This window comes from Manacus candei, unplaced genomic scaffold (assembly GCF_025592945.1).
Source record: "Manacus candei isolate 608988 ecotype Guabito, Panama unplaced genomic scaffold, ASM2559294v1 h1tg000135l, whole genome shotgun sequence".
Lineage (NCBI taxonomy): Eukaryota > Metazoa > Chordata > Aves > Passeriformes > Pipridae > Manacus > Manacus candei.
In genome coordinates, this window is record NW_026138183.1 from 265,488 (window position 1) to 285,525 (window position 20,038).

The 20,038-nt window shown below is 40.6% G+C and overlaps 1 protein-coding gene and 1 long non-coding RNA gene across 10 annotated transcripts in view; one reads left to right on the forward strand and one right to left on the reverse strand.

Annotated features, from left to right (window-relative positions):
- The window catches only part of LCORL (ligand dependent nuclear receptor corepressor like), an 84,978-nt gene extending 78,349 nt beyond the window's left edge, over positions 1 to 6,629 (reverse strand). For 3 of the 9 annotated variants that reach the window (XM_051771498.1, XM_051771494.1, XM_051771497.1), the window contains exon 1: positions 6,420 to 6,629. In XM_051771498.1, coding sequence (XP_051627458.1) covers positions 6,420 to 6,567 — 148 coding nt within the window. In that variant the 5' untranslated portion in view covers positions 6,568 to 6,629. Of the gene's footprint in view, positions 1 to 5,650; positions 6,354 to 6,419 lie in introns of those variants that run through there. The other 6 variants (XM_051771491.1, XM_051771492.1, XM_051771493.1 and 3 more) reach the window with 4 other exon arrangements.
- An 80-nt stretch (positions 6,630 to 6,709) lies between these two features.
- LOC127462681 (uncharacterized) lies at positions 6,710 to 12,814 on the forward strand. The gene is made up of 3 exons (XR_007900522.1): positions 6,710 to 7,580; positions 8,080 to 8,283; positions 10,387 to 12,814. It is a non-coding gene; the product is annotated as an uncharacterized LOC127462681 (long non-coding RNA).
- Positions 12,815 to 20,038: the final 7,224 nt, after the last annotated feature.

Genomic DNA, 20,038 nt, shown 5'->3' on the forward strand with positions numbered 1-20,038 from the left:
AACTGAGATGGAGTTGCAGTGACTTTATCTGCACTCCATGGTTTTGGTTTACACAAGTTCCAGCTTAGGAAACTCAGTGTAGAAAGACTCTCAGAGTTTAAATTTCTCAGCTCACTATCAGCCACATAAAAAGTAAACAGCTACTATATAAGAACATACAATAAGAAAGTTCAAGCTATGCCTAAAAACACTGACATAGATTACAGTAGTTCCTGGAACACTTAAAAATTCAACTGCTTCCACATACCAGTATCTAGACATAGGGAGCACCAAAAACAATCACAGGTTTTATCAACTACTGAATATGTGTATCTACTCGCATGCTCTGCAACATGTTTCTGTTCCAAGTGCAAAGAATTCAAATAAAGCACTGCTTGCATCTGGTACAATCCATGGATTAGTCTGTGTAGCAGGTACAGTTTTGTCTTTCATAAAAATTATGCTCCATACATCCTTGCAATTGCAGATTCACAAGGGATCAGTGAACTAGTGCTGCATCTACTGCTAAATACACAGAATTTCCTCCCTCTGTCTTTTAAACTTAAGCCTCTGGGTGTCATTTATCTAACTTTTCTTGTACTGTTTCCCATGTAAAGATTTCTCTCAAGGGTCAATTTTAAGACATCCCTCCAAAAACACATAATGACAGCAGTAGGCAATTACTTTTTTCTGAGAGAAAAGCTGACGAGTTGAAACGAACTGTGAGAGAATACGGAAAAGAAGCCGATTTAACACTACATATTTGAAGCAAAGATAGTCCAACACAAGTAAAACAAACACCATGTGTTTTCTCTTATTTCAATCTCAAAACAGTTAACGTGATACATATACCACATCAACTTCCACTGACCTATATACACACACTGACCATTTTTTCCTCTTTTGTTAACCTGCTTAGTTCAGGGGAAATTGGGATTGCATGTTTAAGGCTGTGTTCCATTCCTGGCAGTTGACAGTGCCACAGGCAGTTAAACCAATCCAATGGTTCCTTTCTGCTATCACCCATCCTGCTTCCTTTACACAGTTCTATCCTTATCCTTGTGTTAACAGCAGCATCCAGATTTTTTTTCTGCAATCCCCCAACTTCTCAACAGCCTGCTGATCAGCTATTGAGTTACAACAGATCACACAAGGGACCGATGAGTGCTGATGCAAGCATCCAAGGAGTATGAACATATAGTCAGAATTGCAGTTTCTCCAGTCTGGTAACAGTTCAACAGGACTTGATGCAAAATGGCACTTCACTGCATTCTTAAACTGTTGTTTCATAATAAGTGTTCAATGCTAATGCTGACTTGCACACTTGCCTTTGTAATACTAGTTTGAGCTGTTCCCTTACATGATATCATCTACCCTCATTGCCTCAAAAACTGCCTGTGAACCTGTGCTGTGATTCTGATCTAGATTTAATGCCCATTCTTCTTCCAACACTGAGATTACTTCCTTGATCTGTTTCACACTGGAATAACTCAAAGCACAACAGATCCACAGGAACACCTTACACTAGTATTACTGTCCATCACATGGATGATGGCACTACAGCAGGCTTGTTCACTGGTTAAAGATGCTGGAGTGACAGAGAAGCAAAAGAGTTCAAAGCAGGTATCCTATTGAAATCATTCTTGCACAGTTTGTTAGTACCCTGACAAGTAACAGAGCATTGAGCCACCAGAAAGATCATTAGCAGATACTCATGAACATTATAGATGTCTAGTAAAATAAAGTTCTCCCACTACTACTGTGGCAACTACAGAAAATCACCTAAAACTGCAGCAGTGTTACCAAAAAAAAAAAAAAAGTGACACTAACCTGCTGCAAAGTACTTACAGCCACACTGAAAGTGAGAACACTGCAAGTGTTGTGGGAATAAAGATACAAAGTACTTAATGCGGGAGTGTTGCAAGAGTGGGGATGCCAATAAATGCAGTTGCTACAAATCTTTTTTTCAGGGGGAAATTCCTCTTCTTTGGAAGCGCACCTGCAAGACAGCTTGTTCAAAAATAGTCAGCTGGAGCAGAAGTTCAAACACTTAAAAAAAAATTTAAGGTCTAGACCTATCAAAATAGAATTAGATGCACCAATATCCTAGTTTTGAAGGAAAAAAGTCTGAAAAAATGTAACAAGAGTAAAGGAGTATTTGTATGCTAGATTTCACAAAAATGGATTTTTGCTTTGATCAAATTTCAGTTTTCATAAGAAAGCAATACCAAGGCTATTTCCTGTCAAATGTGTGCCCTTGAGCTGCAGCAGAACAGTAAGACTTCTGCCCTTCCCCCAAATAGCAATGTATTTTTTTTCCAAGAAATAGTTGCAATAATAACCTAATCTTTCACTGAAAATGAAAATTTTACTGTTATATTTTCATGACACACTGCAAGGCCCTAGCAAGATTTCAACATCCATGACTAGAGTTACCTGGCACTTCGCATTAAAAAGCCTTGTGTTACTGCCCCAAACTTCACCCCTAGGATACTCTGATAATGTAGTAAAAGCACAGCGTTATGCTTGAAGCTTTTTCTTGCACCCCAGCAATTATTTGGTCTTTCCTCTGTGCCTATTCATGAAACTAATGGGAACTCAATGTACTTGCCAACACTCTACCTGTAAAGTTGAAATGAAACTGGGCAGTAGGATCAATGATTGCTGGAAAAAATGGCATAAATCCTTTTTCTTAAGGCTGACCACAAACCTAGACTTACAAAAGACTGAGACTTGCCAAAGCCTCTCAATCCAATGGAATAGAATTAACCGATTCACATTACAAAGTTTTAATCAAAGAGCACCAAAGAGCAATTCTTAACCATTCCGATATCACATCTACAAAATACCTTGCAATTTAAACCACCACAGAACTCAGATACTGGCTAAGTCAGGTACTTCAAATCTGAGCTTTCTGTCACTTTTCTATAAACTCAGAACTTTACATGTTATGTCACAAAGACTGATCCTAGGACATAACATAGCAGTGAGCACTGCTATAAACAGTACTTGTTAGCTTGTATTATGCATGATGTAAGAACATCAAGAGAATGGAGATCTCTAGGTGCCTTTAAAGAGCATCTAGTTTTGAACTCTGATTGAGTCATGCAAGAGTTAGGAACATCCAATAAGCACAAGTCTAGGCATCTTAGGAATGTTAGTGCTCAACATAACACACACAAAGATTACCAGCTCAACAGACATTTTGTACTGAACACCTATTTCGAATTTCTGTTAATATATTCCATTCATTTACAGTGTGAAGTCTTTTGTACCTTCAAATATGTTTAGATATCAAATAAGCAAATTTTCAGTAACATCGGTGAAATTTTATCACTGTTTTTCTTCTCAAATTCTTTAAGCGCTTGAACATTTTGACATGAGACTTTAAATCATATTCTGCAGGACACAAATTAACATATTAGGTCGGTAAAACCCAAGCTTTTAAATATATGCATGGGCTTTAGAGTTAAGTCTGCAACCAGGTTTTGACCAACAAACAATTCAGCAATTAAGCTCTTTGAGCAGAGGTCCCTAACCACCACTGGCCCTCCACTGAATATTATTTCAGTCCTACTGTTGTGGATAAAAATGTCAACTGTGAGCCTCAGTCACTGTCTTGGAGGTATTATCCCTGACTCAGTTTACCACTTCCATAAAGAAAGTGGGTGAGGAATCCTTGACAGATAAAGGATTATACTACTGAAATGCAAATATAAAATTTAATATCAATATGGTAAGTGATACAAGACATCAAAATACTGCTGAATATCTGAAGAATGTAGCAGAAACAGTATGACTTGTTAAAGGAGTCTGTACTTTCTTGCTCTGCTCTCTGACCATAATCCTTCACAAATGATAGTCCACAGAATCATATCACCCTTCTACATTTTTTTTCAAAATTAAAAAGAATTTTAAGGGTAGAATGATCTGTTGTTGGTGATGCTTTTTTTGTTGTTGTTTTTTGTTTGTTAGGATTGACAGTAAGCTAATTCAAGAATTGGGGGGTTACTGCCTTACCACATTGTTTTTCTCGCCTTACTACAAATATGATTCTAGAGAAGAAGTGGAGAAAGAAAAAGTAAGTTATGCCAAATCTGTCATACTCATCACTCCTCCCTCCACCATGCTGCCATTTCAGCCATCAACCCAGCAACTGTTCAGACCTTCACTCAGACCTTCCCATTAATACTTTGTTAGACTCTTCAAATCCTTGGGAATACTTGGGTGAGTGAGAACAATGAACCATTTTTACTTTGGAAGTTATTTTGGGCTATTGTGGGAGGTTTTTTTATAGAACTTAATGCAACAGGATTTCAAAGAAGGAGGTAAAAAAAAAAAAATAAACCAGCCCAAACCTGTTAGGCATACTCTACCTCCACTATCAGGACTACTCACTTGCCACTTTGTTGACACTTTCTGATAAGAGCTGCTCAACTGGCATGCCAAGTAACAGTTCTTAACTGAGATAGCTCTTGACTAACTATTAAACCATAATCAATGTCCTTCCTCCTTAGCAGTTGCTAGTCATGTCAGGGTTCCCTTCTGAATTAACTGAATTCTACATCATGAACACACAAAGATATCATACCCTAAATAAGTTTTATTCCAATGAAGAGAAAGCTGAATGAGAAGCACCACTAGAGTGCAATCAGTGTAAAATATCAGTAATTATGAGACAGTTTTGCACTTTACAATTCTCAGTGAAAGGACAACCAAAGAAGCAACTCTAAGAAGTTCCCCAAACACTGCAGATCTGCCCAGCAGAGAACCCAAGGTGTGATATTTCTTTGCACTCTCTTTCTCATTGTTGGTCGTGCTGCACAACTGCATTTCCTGAACAAATCTGGCAGTATGCAATTACCACCCCAGTGTTTCTTCAGTCATCCACTGTGTCAAGCAGACTTTTGAGATTTAATTTAAATTTGTAAGAGAAATGCCATTAAGTAACGGGTAACCACCGAAATTGCCACTTACATACTGGCAGAGATATCTGTCCATGAGATTTAACAGCTTATCACAGCATCTACGCCAGTGAACTGGCTCTCCCTGTATATTCCAATTAAACTGCATTCTTTCAGCAAGAAGTATAATCTAGTGTAGTTGTGTAAGGAAATACATAAACATTGCTTTCCTATACAATATTGTACTTGGAGGATTAAACTTGGAGGATTAAAAGGACAGTGCAAGCATATACAAGTACGATATCATACAGGTGTTATAACAGGTGTTTAGAAGAGTTATCGGGGCAACACAGCAAGATCAAGAAGCTTGTGTGTATGAAGCAGCCACCAGGTTACTGAAAAATGTAAAAAAAACCCCACTCGAACAAAGCTAACTGCCTGTAAGTGTACCTACTTAGATATTCACTTCTTACTTTGATCTCAAGTGCACTCAGCAGCACTGAATGAACCCTCCCAGCCACACTGGATGTGCTTCCCTGCTCAGCCATCGGGGAGGATAGGCACTGACACTAACGCGCTACTTGGAGACCAAGGATCTTATCTACTTCCCCGAGAAGGGAAAGGTCTGTTGAAACAATACAAATAAAGCAGTTCCTGGCATCAGTGTTCACCCCCCCACACACACGCACAAAAAAACCAAACAAAGAAAGAAACAAACAAAACCCACCCCAATCGAGGCGGCACACGTACGGAGTGCCAGCGCTTACAGGGGCAGGGGCGGGGAGGGGAGGCTGCCTTATCCCGGGCGGAGCGGAGCGGGAGCAGACCCGCTCCCGAGGCTGCTCCGGGCGGGAACGCCGCCGGTGCCCGCGCGCCCCCGCCCGCCGGACACGCGCGGGGGGAGTCACGTGAGCCCGGGAAGCTCCCGGCACGAGAGCGACCGGGACAGCCCCGGGGCGGGGAGGGCGGGGGGAGAGCTGCCGTCGCCATGACAACTTCCAGGGGGAGGGAAAACTTCAAATCCCAACCGTCAGTGCAGGAGCGGCTCCCTCTTAAAGGCGCACGCACACACACAGACAGGCACACAGAGGCGGGCTCCCTTCCCCCCTCCACCCCCCAGGCAGTGGCGATGGAGGAGGAGAGGAGGGGGGCAGCCACCGGCGCTCGCCGCGCCAAGGACGAGGAGCCGAGACAAAAGGACCCGAGCTGAGAACGGGTCTCGGTCGGCGGCGAAAGGAGAGACTCAGCGGCCGTAGCCAAAGCCGTAACACCCACCCTCCGCTGCCCGGGGGCGGCTTAGGACCTTCATTCCCCCTCGCAGCCCCTGTCTCCGCTCCCGCTCTCCAAGAAAGCCGCTGGGGCCGCTCCTCCATCCCCGCTCCCCCCCTCCGCCCACCCGGCAGCCCCGGGCTCGGGGTGCCTCGCCCGCCCCCGCTCCCCGCTCCCCGTCCCTCTCTCGGAGCCCGCTCGCCGCCCCGTCCGCCGCCCCCCGGTCCCGCCGGGCAGCCGGGACTCCGCCGCCGCCCCCTCTCTTACCCACACAGTGCATGAGCCGGTGCCGCCAGGAGTCGAGTTCTCGGCGGACTCCCCTGCGCTCCGCCGTGCAGCGGGGGCTCCGGCACTGGGAGGCGGCGGCAGGAGGAGCGGGAGCCGCGGCGGCCATTCCTTCTGTTCCCTTTTCCATCTGCCTCTGACCTCACGCCCGCTCATTTACATACGAGCGCGCGCTCCCCCGGCTCCTCTCCCTCCCCCCCCCCCCCTCTGCCTCGCTGAGCGCGCGCCCGCGCCCCCCCGGCCCCCCCGCTCAGCATCCGGCGCGGGGAGCGCGCGCGCGCCGCCTGGCGGGGGGACTGACGCGCGTCCCCGCGGCGCCCCCGCCCCGCCCGGGACCCGCTTCTCGACCGCGGACCGCGGGCCAGGCCGGTCGCCGGGCCGAGAACCGACACCCGCTCCCTGCCTGCCACCGCCCCGCTGACCATCGATGTCCCCCGGCCTACAGTTCCCGCAGGGTAGCGCGCCACCCGCTCCCGCCCGGGTAGGGCGGGCGGCGGCGAGGCACGCCGGGAACTGTAGTTCATGAGGGAGGGGAGCGGCGCCACCCCCGAGGCTGCTCCCCGGGGAAAGCGGCGCGGCGGCCCTGCCGGAGGCCCCGGCGCTGCAGGGCCGCCCTCGCCCCGCGCCTCACAGCCTCGCGCTCAGAGCATCGCAAAAAGCGGCGCAGGTCTCTTCTTCATCCCCTGGGCTGCCCCGGACGCTGCTTGGAGCAGGGCTTGTTCCTGGCTCAGATCCCCCCTCGCCCACCCTACCCCCGGTACCGCTTCCAGCCCGATTTCCCTCCGGCCCTGCCGCCACCGCACAGCGCTGTGCCTCCTGAACCAGCTTCTCAGATTCACTCTGTGCGGAGATTTTCAAAGTTCTCCGAGCTCCTGCTCGGTTCTCCGAGCTCCTGCTCGGTTCACCAGGCTGTTTTCCACGGCTTTGCCTTCAGCCTACTTTTTATGGGGGTGTTGGTCATGTAGAGCGGGACAGGGAGGTTTGCTGGGGACTGACCTCACACAGCCTTATCCCCCACCCTCCCTTTGGAAAAGACTAGCGTGGAAAGTGGGAGCCAAGTCGGTTTAGTTCAGTATCTGGGAACACGCCTGAGAAGACTTACTATCAACCTATGAATGACTTCAGAACTAAAGTCAGATTAAGGTAACTGCAAGAAAGTTAACGCACAAACGTCACATTGGATTACTTGGAGCACTTGACAACCTCTTGGACGATTGGTTGTGCTGCTCTGCACACAGTTACCCTTCGGGTTGTACCTCCAGCACAAGACAGACATCCCTCCACATCAGTCTAATGTGACAATTGCTACCCATGCCTTGCAAAAGAGCAATTAGCAGATTTTAATTGCCCAGACAGAAAAAACAAAATCTTGCTGTTTTCTCACATCCTGGTGCATCTTTGAGTGCCTCCTCCTCCTCCACTCTCCCCTTCTCATAACAGTCTTTGTAAGCAGTGTTGCTTCAGCAAGAAATTATGTTTTGTGTGCTTATTTGCAGGTTGTGATAGAAAACAGGATTTTATAAGGCCATAGAAAAGACAAGACAATGTTGCTTCTCCCCTTACTACCCCATATGGGTTGAAGAAACAAGGGTGGAAAGAACCATGTAAGGCCATATATATCCATTTTCTTCTCTTGTTCTAGCGTATGAGCAGAATTAACAGCAGCAATACTGTGTCAAAGCTGCAGAAGAGCTTCAACTTTAAACAATGAATAGGAAGCCATTCCCCACTCATTCATCCCTCTGTGTATCTGTGTAGACTGTCACAGACAGAGCTTCTTTGGGAATGGAGCCCTTACCACCTTTCACTGGAGAATTTCAGGAGAATGGCAAGACTGGAAGTGCAGGTAAAAAGGCAGCCTATCGCTTCCTCTAGCTTTTCAGCATGGTAGCCAGCAATAAATAGCAAGCATAGATTACCAGTCTCCTGGCTGCCTCCTTCTTCACCTCAAATCTACTACGAGTACCTTGGGTCTCTTACTTGCACTGGCCTTCCAAATAGCCACAAAAATGGTCAGCTGTGCCTCAAAGAAATGGCAAAACCCAAGGTAACTCTGGGAAGTTGCTGTCAAAACCCACACAAACCAAAATGTAACCTTATTTGGATAGAATGCATCAGTTTCAAACTAATAATACCATCCAGTGATTTTTTTTTTTTTGGCCATAAAACTGGCTTAAAAAAAAATAATCTGTCATGCATTGGCTTCTACTGCAAGCCTTGCATGATGGATATTTCCTTCTGAACTTCATAAAGATGTTCTTTTATTTTGTGGGTGACGGATATATTCAGGGGTTGCTTGTAGAGCACAACCCTGAAGATCAGTTCTGCTTCCACTGTAATGAACAAAACTTTGGTAACAGATGGCAGATCACATCTTTTTTTGTGAAGAAATATCATAAAAATAAACTATGTGACTTCTGTAAAACAGCTAATTGAGCTTAATGAATTCAACACACAGGAATTTTAAATGAATAGTGTTTAACTGAATCCCTGAGGTTATGGGACATGAATCAGTTTTGTAGGGACAGAAATGCCCTGAGTCTGAAGAGTTTTATTTTGAGATGTCTATGATTAAATAAAGAGTGGAGAAATATCTCTCCACCCTCCTCCATTTTGCAAATTTAGGATACTTTTTGTTGCAATTTTAAGGTTCCTCCTGTTTGAGAGACTTCTCCAGGCATGAAAGAAAAAAGCAGTAACAAAACTAACAGAGCTGGTGGGCAGATTTCAGAGACTGGGTGGAGGAAAGGGGAAAGAAAGCATTTCCCACAGAATTTTTATACTTGCCTAGATTTTGAACTCCTAGTCCTTCTGAAAATACTACCTAGAAATCAGATGTGCTGTAGAGACTAGTTTTGAACCAATCCCTCCCTTTTGAGATGCTTCATTTTTCCAAACATCAAACTGAAACAGGTAACCCAAGGATCCTGCTTCAGAGATGTTGTTTTTACGTTAACAGTACTGGTTTTTCTTCTCTACAAAAATTACTTCCCAGAAAAGAGGTTACTTCTGATGTGGACTTGTACTTGATTTTATAGAAACATTTCCACTTTTCTGAACAAGGGTTGGATCAAAACCCCAAAGCTTATTGAGGGCAGAAGCTGGAGCAGCGAGGGATAGTTTTGATTTAGTTAATCTTAGCTGCCTGTCCTAGCTAATTTTTATGGGATCAGAGTATCAGTTACTTAGAAACGGCTCTGGAGGCCAAGTCCAGTACAATTTTGTTTCAAGCTACAGGAATTATTAGTGCTGTTCTTCCTGTATGTTTTATCTCAGTTTGTGGGTAAAGAGAAATTAAAATAGTCATGGATGCTTATGGTTTGATACCACCACCCCTTCAAAATCTGACATTTTGAATTAATTTTTGAACACTTTGGGGAGATTTAACTATCTTATTGAAACATTGCAAAATTGTTCATCACAGAAACCTCTTTATAATTAATCCCCAAAGGTGAAATTCACTCCAGTACAGACAGCTTTACATGGCTCTTTGTCACATAAGTACTGCTTTGTGGAAACTGGGGGCAAGGATAAAGTGTAATTAAAGCAGTCTAACTTGAACAGAACCCTGTAGCAAGACTTCTGCAGATGCTATCTGAGGTAATGAGCTCCTTCTCTCACAAAAATGCAATTTGTAAACCTTGAAATTGTCAGTACCTTGGTAAAATAGAAAGGGTTAAATGATGAACTGTGTGATAACTCTATGAATGAGTATTGCAGATAATGATTGATACTTGAAAAATATACTGCAACAGAAAAGAGAGGTGTAAAATTAATGACACTAGAGGAGATTTCACCATAAACACTAACATGGTCATTTAGATGCAGGATCTAACAAAGTAAGGGTTATTTAGTAACTAGTGTGAATATTAGATTGCAAATACAAACACAGACAGAAGATACCTCTGCTATTCCAAGTTTGATGTACAAATTATTCTTTTTCCTTCAGCAGAAACAACTGGACCAGCTGTGTTGTGGTATGGCAAGAACGCTGTGAGAAGTGGGCCAGCCCTGCCTGTGGTGGCAAGCAGCACAGCCCGGGTAAAAAGCTTATCCCAAAGTTTAGACTTCAAATTTTCATTACAACCTCAGTCAATGTGAAGATACATAAAAATATGTTTAAAATCCAGATGTTACTGACATCTACAGTAGGGGCCCTCTGAGCCTGGAAACTTAACCCCCAAACATTTCCTTGCATTGTCATAATCTCTAAATGAAAATGAAGGGAAACAAAGAGAAAATGAAAGCTGAAACTAATAGAAACAGTTGGAAATGTTTCCCTTTCAAACACAGGTGAAAATATGAGCTTTTTCACAGGCTAGAAGAGTCAGGCAGCTTCTGGTCTGCTCATTAGCTTTTGGATCACCAGGAAGAAGTAAGATTTGCAAGCATTCCAGGTTTAGACTTTTTATCTCCCTGTGCTCATAAAAAATTCAAAACAGTTTACAAATGGTGATGTGCAGAGAGACTATAATTTAATGTCTAATATCTTACAGATGAAGAAAGAAATAGCACTTGTTTACATCTGAAATCTCAGGGTACATAGAATATCATGAGTGGGAAGGGACCCACAGGATATTTGAGTCCAACCCCTGGTCCTGCACAGGACAACCCCAAAAATCACACCACACATATAGAGTATATATTTAGTGTTCAGTGACTACGTATTTCAGCAGAATATACAATTAAAAGTACTGCTGTCTCCTAATTATGGGGGCTGCTTTTATGAATCTCATCAGAATTAGCTGATACTAGTACCCTTCAACGCAGGTGTAAAACTGTATCTTTCTACAAAGTGAATTTCTAAGTGCACAATAACATTTTTTAGCCAAAACCTCCTTTAATCTCTCTACCTAGAGAAAAGTACCTGGAAATTCATGAAGTGAAGCTATCCTCAGATAGAAAGGCAGCACTAAGCCAACCAAGCCAGTGCTGTGCCCCTGCTATTGACCTAATTCTAAGTATATGAAACATAACTATTAGAGGCAGATGACCATTTTTTACAAATATCCTTGTCCTTTGTATAGGAAGGTAAAAGATAGGAAAATGATTCTTGTGTTCTACCATTAGTGCTCTTAAATCTGTGAACATCTAAAGAGGTAAAACAAAGTTCGTATCTGAGCGGATGCATTCTTATCACATCATCTAATTAACTTAGCGAAAAGCAGGCAGGCTTTCAAGAACACCAGTATTCTTCATGTCCTGTCTACTTATATCAGTGAGTATAGTTAAATAGAGATGTCACTTCCACACATCAAACTAGCCTTGTCTGTAGCAAGCAAGCATTATAATGAAACTCTACAGTGTTTATAAAATAGACGCTCTTGGTTTAACATGGATAAGTAAAACATAAATAGAGGTCTCAGTTTATACCATTTCAGAATACACAGTGAAGTTTTCATAGGTTGTTTTCAGGTCTTTGTTTATCACTTCTGTTTGGAGACCAAGAGTCTGGTGATACTGGGGCCAAAGGGCCACGGTCTCATCACGCGGGTGTCGTGCTGTGCAAGAGCACACATGTATGAAGGCTACATTAAATTTAGACAAACCCTTAGAGCTAGAAAACCAATCACAACTTTTATGGTGAGCTGAGCACATCTGATCAGAGTAAAATCGTGTTGCTTAACAGAATCACTCCTCAAAGCAGAGCTACATTTTGGTGAGGTAGAAAAAAATGGGGCTTTAAACAATATAGGCTTGTAAGGTGAAATCAAATGTTAATATGCTATTATCTGAAAGGCTCCGTGGTTTTATCTTATAAAAAACAAGTAGACTATCAACTTTTGTTCAGTACTAATTTAAAACATTTATTTTTCTCAAAGTGTTCTTATGAGGGTGATATATCCTATGTTACACTACTAGCCTGGCAGAAAAAGGTGTGTAAGTGAAAGGAGTCAGCTTGAAATGCCAAAAAATAACAAATTACTCTTGTATAGATTAGACCACTGTTTTAACATGTCATTATTTCATTATTAAAATTAAATTTCGGGGGAAGGTAAAATCCAATATATACTCCTAAGTGATGCCTGCACAGCGCTATCTATCAAATATGGCTGTGTCTTTCCTTCCATTTAAACTGTTATCCTATATTCCACACAGCTGAGTAATGTCACTCACTCTCTCTAAAGTTTCCCATGTGGCCAAGTAATTTAAGTATGCCATCACCAGAGCAACTCTGCAGCTGAAAATATACTGCTATTAAACCCAGAGAGAATAGATCACTAATTGCAGCTTAATATTAGAGATAGACATGAAATACTGAGCCAGCCATCAGAGCATGCGCTGGTAATCCAAAATTATGTTATTATTGAAAAGACAAAGAACTGTTTATTGTCTTCATGAATGACTTTTACAATTACACTAGCTAAGAACTTTTTAAAGCTAAGACAAGGACTTTTTAAAGCTAAGACAAAGACTTCTGCTCTCCAAGAGAATCTTTGCCTAAGAAGCAGAGCATAGTGTACCACCTCCTAGGTCTCTAGGATCTCCCCAGGAGAGGATGTGTGTGTGATTCTCTGAGGAGGAAGGTATATGCCTGTAAAAGGTTTTTGTTTTTACTGCAGAAATTCATATTTTTGAATCCTTTGCACCTCTTTCCAGCTGCAATTTCCAGTATAGGCTGCAATTTTTTAACCAGCCTAAGCAGTATCCACCATGGGTGGTGGGAAACAAGACCGAACAGCTCATGGGTCACTTGGGTAGAGCAGTTTATTTCCTGCAACATCACTTGCACAATTATTGCCTCTTGAAGTAGAACTTTTCATGGTTTGATTTAGGACAACTATTTTTATTACGTGTTATCAATTTTATGTGTAACTTTCTTTTAGCTGAATTGCACTTGGTTTAGGTTATGTTCTGAATCCCCCACTCAGCTCCCCTTCCCCTCCTTTCCTACAATCTTCCATTTTCAAGCTAAACATCTTGAATTGAAAAAAAGTAGAAGAAAGAGAGAAGAGGAAACATTGTGGATGAAATTCACCACCCTTTTAGCAAAATAGAGAGCAACATGACTTCTCAGACACAAAATAATTTGAAAAAAGGACCTGGTTATTATTGAAATGCAACTCTTTTAGTAGCTAGATCAGTGTTGTGGGTTTTAATTTGCTGTGGCATTATGTTGCTTCATATAACTGCATGCTTAAAATGTTTGGGTTTTGTCTTCTGGTTCTCAATAGGTATCTTTTCACATGATTTTAATCAATTTCAGTAGTGCTGCAAAAGTACTGAAAATAACATTTCTATTTTGCAAAGGCAGTTAATTCAACATGACCAAGACATTCTTGTATTGTCCCTTTTTTCATACTTAGATTTTAAAATCAAACATATGGAATTTTTTTTGTTCATGTTATTTCTCAAGTAATTTTCTAAAATTTATTTTATTTTCTTACATTGTCTGACCATTTTCGCATTATTTTTAAAGATTATTTTTGTATTAGGTCAATTCAAACAAATTAACAAAACAGTTATAGATTCATATTAAGTATTCCTTTTTAGGACTACATGAAGTAATCTCTCAGCTAATAAAAAAATGAAGTCACACTAGGCTGAATATGACAGACTGAACAATTCCCCATTGGACTCCCGCTGAGAAAAGGAAACAGAGAAGATCTACTGCAGATCATCATAAGAAAATGCATAACATTGCTCTTGTCCTTTCCCATAAGTTGATCATCCTTGGAAAAGCCTTTTTCATTCCAACTATACATGGGTTCAGATGCAAATAGAACTAATCTTTTCCTTCTCTACCTTAAACAAGGCAACTTCCTCTAAAACCCCAAACATTTGTTTCTTCCTTTTCCTCCTCTTGTTTAAAAATTTAAGTGTTTAAGTTCCTACCATTTGCCTTGAAGGATGTTTCCACAGCTAGATATCTATATTCCCTGGCAATACCTCCCCACAGTACAGAGCAAGATGGCTAAGAAACTGGTGTGGAGCAATTCAGAGCAATGCTGGGATCCTGCTCCTTCTGGTTTGGGCATAGTGCCACAGTCATTCACATCCTTTCCTTCTTCATTCAGTCTCTCTATCCTATTACTTTCCATTTTGCATTTTTTCTTGCCCTTCTGCTTAGGTTTGAATCAAGGTATGTTTTCAATCTTTTCTGCACTATTATGTTTGCAATTTCTTTCAAAGAAAAGCTAAGAGGCTCCTGTCTTCAGGGGTTCTACAGTCTTGGACTTAAAGACACAGCAAAATTTGTAATGCAAGTGTGACAGCTAGCAATGCTTTGTTTTTTAAGATAGAAATTCTATCTTAACAGTAGTGTTTTAATATTAAAAATAAAAAAAAACAACACAGACTTAAGTGTTACACAAATATTGTTATAAGCCAAGGCTGTACCATCACTTCATTGTCATTTGGCTGACAAGGTTTCATAGTGATTACTTTTCATACTCTTGTAATAAGCCCTTCCTATTTAGATTATTTCTCATATTGTTAGCCTTTAATGTATTTGCACAACCAGCTTTTCCTCAACATTTATCAATCAGGTGTTGCTGCCTTAATATAGATTCCAGTGATATTCAACTAGTCATTTAGACTAGAGGGTCAAAGGAGGTGCTAGGAATGTCTTAAACCAACAGGATCAGTTGCTGATGATTTAGGTGGGCTCTAGTCTTTTATCACTGTACCTACAGGACTATGGAAGTGGAGTAGCTTTAGCTACAAAATCATTGTAGAAATGGCATAAGCTTTTATGATCCAAAGTAATTTTGGTCTTGATTTAGGGCTGGTGGTGTTTTTGGTGTTTTGTTTGTTTGTTTTGATTTTCCCAATTTTTATTTATTTTGAAGATACCATCCCTAGAGATCTTCTACATCAGCTTCCAAAAAACTGTAAGAGCTCATGCACTTCCACTAGTAATTGAGCTATTTCAATCTGGAGTTCTTTTAGAACTCAAATATTCAAGTCATGGTGATTTATTTTTAGTGTTTATTTTATCAACTTGTTCCATAGCTACTTTGATTTCAGACAATGCCTCTGCCAAGTTCCCTCCTCCCAGAATAAGGGGCTCAGCATAAGGATCTCCCTGTCTTCTCCCACCTCCAACACTGATGCAAAGAACTCATTAGTCTCCTTAGCAGTGGCTTTGTCCTCTGTGAATGCTCCTTTTATGCATGGAGAGCTACTTCTAAAATAAATCTCAGCTCCATTTCAACACTGACCTTGTACAACTGTTTTGCATGGTTATTAGCAACAGATTATTGGAAATAACATCTTTTTACTGCTAGGATCAGTATTTCTTATCAGGGAAAATATTATATTTTAAAACATCTTGCATTTCCTTTCTAGGAAAGGAAAGTATGAGAAGAATACACTAACTAGAATAAAGTAGAGTCTGAGTATCAGAATTTTCACTGCATTCAGAGATACTAGGACTTTTAGTGGAGGTGCTTTTATGTTTGGTATAGCCTTACCAGGTTTGACCTGGAAGACAGGAGCTTCATCAGCTACTGGGGAATTCCTGTGTAGCTCTGTAGGGCTCTGTAGGTTGATAGACAGAAACTGGTGCATATGTGAAAAATTATCTCCCCAAAACTACCTGATGAGCTGAGATAGACTTGGCCCATCAGGTGAAACCAGTCCAGGTCAGCACAATTTGCTATGATGCTCAAGTATCTTTATGTATAGAGTGCTATGCTAGTGTACAAATTCACCAGTGCAAAATTCCCACTCACTGGTATCCTGGTACTTATCAGATTTCCCTTACCACAGCTGTCATGTTTTCACCCTAGTTATCACCATTCTCCCCACAAAAGGTCCCTGGGTAGATGTGTCAGAGCTTCAATAAGACTTTCACACTCCAGCACAAGAAATGTTGCACATTTACAAACTAAAACTCCTCCTTCCCTTTTTTTCATACGTGGATGATCAGCTGGTTAAATGTAGGGGACACTGATAAAACATGTTCTCTCTTAAACACTTAAGCTAATTCTGTGCCCAGTGAAGGGATAACAGTAACAAGGTTACTACCTCTGTGCAGTTAAAAAACATTTTTCAAATTTAACCAAACATGCCAATTCTCATCTTGCTGTTTCTTGTCTATGCCAATTAAAATACAGTCACAGCATTCTGTTTTAATTCCCTATGACACACACTCTCCTGTTATTCTCAGCTTCTCAAAGCATTTGGTTAAAACAGCCATTCTTTTTCTCGTGAAAGATTCCTCAGGAGCCCTGTGCTTAATGTTTAAAGAGCTCCATGTGTACCCAAGTATGAAACGAATTAATATAGTCAAAGACTAGATTAACTACCAGCTGTGGCCTGGTTGTTTCTTAATTTGAGTACTTCTGGTCAAAGTTGTCATAAACTCTTACACAACGTGTGACAAATCAATGGTACCCAAGGATGTCTTGATATGAAGAGAGTTCAACATTGTGTTCAATATTATTGCATGATGGCATCCTTTCAGGAACATCATCACACTTGGGCCAAAAATACTCAATGGATATGATCAACATTTGTGAGATTTTCCAGATAGTCCTCAAAATCATGTTCTTTAAATGAGTAAGCAATGGCAACTTTCTTTTAAGAAATGTACTTCACAATGAAATATATTTTTTTTATATTTTGAAGTCATGTTTATTAAGTGAATGAGAGGAAAAAAGTCAGGGTTGATAGGTGCCTCAGAAATACTTTGAGAGTAATAAGTGAGAGCCTGTCATAAGTGAGAGAGGAAACAAAGAGGTGTTTCTACATTGCAGTCACAAATTCGTCCATATTCCAGAGTTTGATTTTGATTTTATTATGATTCTTGCTGGCCTGTTTTCTGGATTGTCAAAGGAAAAACAAGAACAGGCAACAGAATGTTTTTAAAATCTCAAAAATGAGATATTGGAAGTGAAATCACTTCAGTTAAAGCATGCTAATTGCTTCTCTGTTTGAACATAAGTTTCTGAACCACATTAGTCTTCTTTCTAGAGGAATTCATTGGGCCTGTGCTGTTGTCTCTGGATTTTTTTGACAATTGACGTCTAGAATATGGTATTTTATAGGAAATGCCTGTTTCTTTTTCGTATAAATGCTTTTCATTTGGCTACACTAAGACCCGTATTTTATGTAATCAACTGAATGCAATGCAATAAGCTCATTCTCACTGCCCTTGACAAATGGAGCAATTTTTACATTAGATACAGGTTTTCATATTTTGGATTTTCTGTTTATTTTCAGATCATTAAAGAAAACTACAAAATAGTAAACCATTTTTTAGAAGTACCAAATACTGTTGGAGTCTTCTGTCGACATTTTCTGATGCATGCTAAACAAACTTACTCATCAAGGATTCCCTCTTGACCACTACCTTGTCATCTTCAAATGAGGATTAAAAATATTTAGTTATATTTCTAATAAAATAATGTCACTCCAGACAAAGTCAAATGCAGAACTATAGAATGCCACAATTTATAAATTATTCCCTCATTGTTTCAGCAGTCAATAACTTTTTATGTGGCTCAATGTAGAGAGAACAGTAATTAAAAAAAAATTAAGTAATTTCCAAAATGTAAAAGAGTCCAAAAATACTTTAACATAAAACACACAAAATTTCAGTCACCATTGAAAGTCTGAGCTTCTGGAGGTAAATTATTCAATATCTGTCAAGATCTTCTCCTGTAAAGATATGTAAAGTTTCTTCTTCCCTTTATTTCCTCTACCACTTACTAAAAAGTTTTGGTATACTTGAGGTGTTTAAGGCACCACTTTTAATTTAATTTTGTTTTTCTCTTGTACACCTCATAGTGACTTTTACCATATAGTATCTGATGGTCAGATAATTCCAACATGGGAATTGGCTGTATCATCTACACTAGAATTTACTCTTGGAAGCACATCTGTGCTTTGACTAGAGGCAGAAAAGATGATGTAGTAGGTTTATCTAAAGACAGAAACTTAAACGATGGTGGAGATTCTAGACATGAGAAGATGATCACCCTTTTGATTATCTGGAAAGACATTTCCTCTTAGTTACAGAGGTATTCAGCCAAGCAATAACATGCCTTGGAGCAGGGAAATGCACATAAACCAAATCTTTTAGAGCCAATATGCTTCCTTAAAATGCCAGTTTATAGCATTGAAAACAAACAAACCTTAAAAGTGAAGAAACAGTTCAATTCTGTGCAGAATCTAGATCACCTGCAACAGATTTTCCTTACTCAGAACCAAAGCCACATATATATACAAAACCCAGTAGCAGTCCTTTGTCATGCAAGCAAAGCTCAATATGAAAATTAGAGTCAATATAAAGGAAAACTGAAACATATTGTTACACATTTTTCTTCCTTCACATTGCATCTTATATAAATATGGCAGAATTAGAGAGATGGTTGAATGTGGTCTTACCAATGAGGCAAAAGTATGTGAAGAAAGGGCCATTACCACAAGTTTTTCCTACTGCATATTGAGAAGAAATGTTGATTCTATATATGTGACAGGCAAGAGTAGCTAGAGGAAGAGGTTGTAAGGAAATCCGCTTGGTACAAGCTATACAAACCTCTGAGCTACATAAGCTTCTAGAAGTTTCATTTTAGAGAGCTTTCATTTAATTTTGATGTAGCTTGTTTAAGAAATGATGACTTAGAAATCATCTTTCTTCAAATATTAACTGATCTGGTAGTCATCTTGCATCTCTCCCTGAGGAGATCATGGAATTTATGGAAAGATTCCTAGAAGATCTGCTGACTTGCCTCTAACATAACCAATGCTTCTGTCTTCAGCACATACTGTGGGCTTTCTTGGCAGTACCAGCAGATCTTTTATTAAAAACAAAAAAAAACCCACACCAAAAAACCCCAATAAACAATGAAGCAAACCCAAAACAGAATTAAAAAAACCTGTAATGTGCCATCTTCAAAAGAATCAGAGCAAAGGAAAGTATATTCAAATAATTACACAGTACAAGAACTGAGAAATGCAAAATACAAGCTAATCACTCCCTAAATGAGGGCTATAAATCAACATCTCTTTTCTTTTTTTTCCTTTCTTCTACAAGAGATACATTTCAGATTAGAAAATAAAACACAAAGGCTATTTTTAGCTAACCTAATCACCCAAGTTTAGAGCTATAACCAGGTCTATCAGATAGTCAACTGAAGTTTTTGTACATAGTTTACTCTATGTTATACTTTGTCAATAAAGCTGTGACTGGGCACAGAGAGAACAACTACCTGTGTGTACTGCTCTGGGTGTTGCACTCTACTCAGGTGAAGTCCACAGGGGAGAGGGAGGTAGTTGCCCTAGGAAAAGTTAACCATGTTCACTCGGGAGAAGGTGTAGGTGTAAAATAATAGGATTATTACAATAATTACAATAAGTGATTTCTTACATGATGAGAAAAACTCTTGCCTTTTTAGGAGATTGAGAAAGAGGCTGAAGAAGAGGACATAGTGAATTTCTACAGGAAACAAATTTATAAAAGAGGATTAAGTTACAGTGCCATTAATGCTCAAATAGTTAAGTCTCAGAGGGAATAGAAAAGTTGTCTTTGTTGAGGAGGTTGTACAGAGTGTATTCAGTTTGGGAAATTTTGGGGTAAGGAAAAAGAACTGCAAGGAAAGTCACAGCCTCTAGGGCCTTAGCAGGTAGGGGACAGGTTTGTTCTCAGGCCA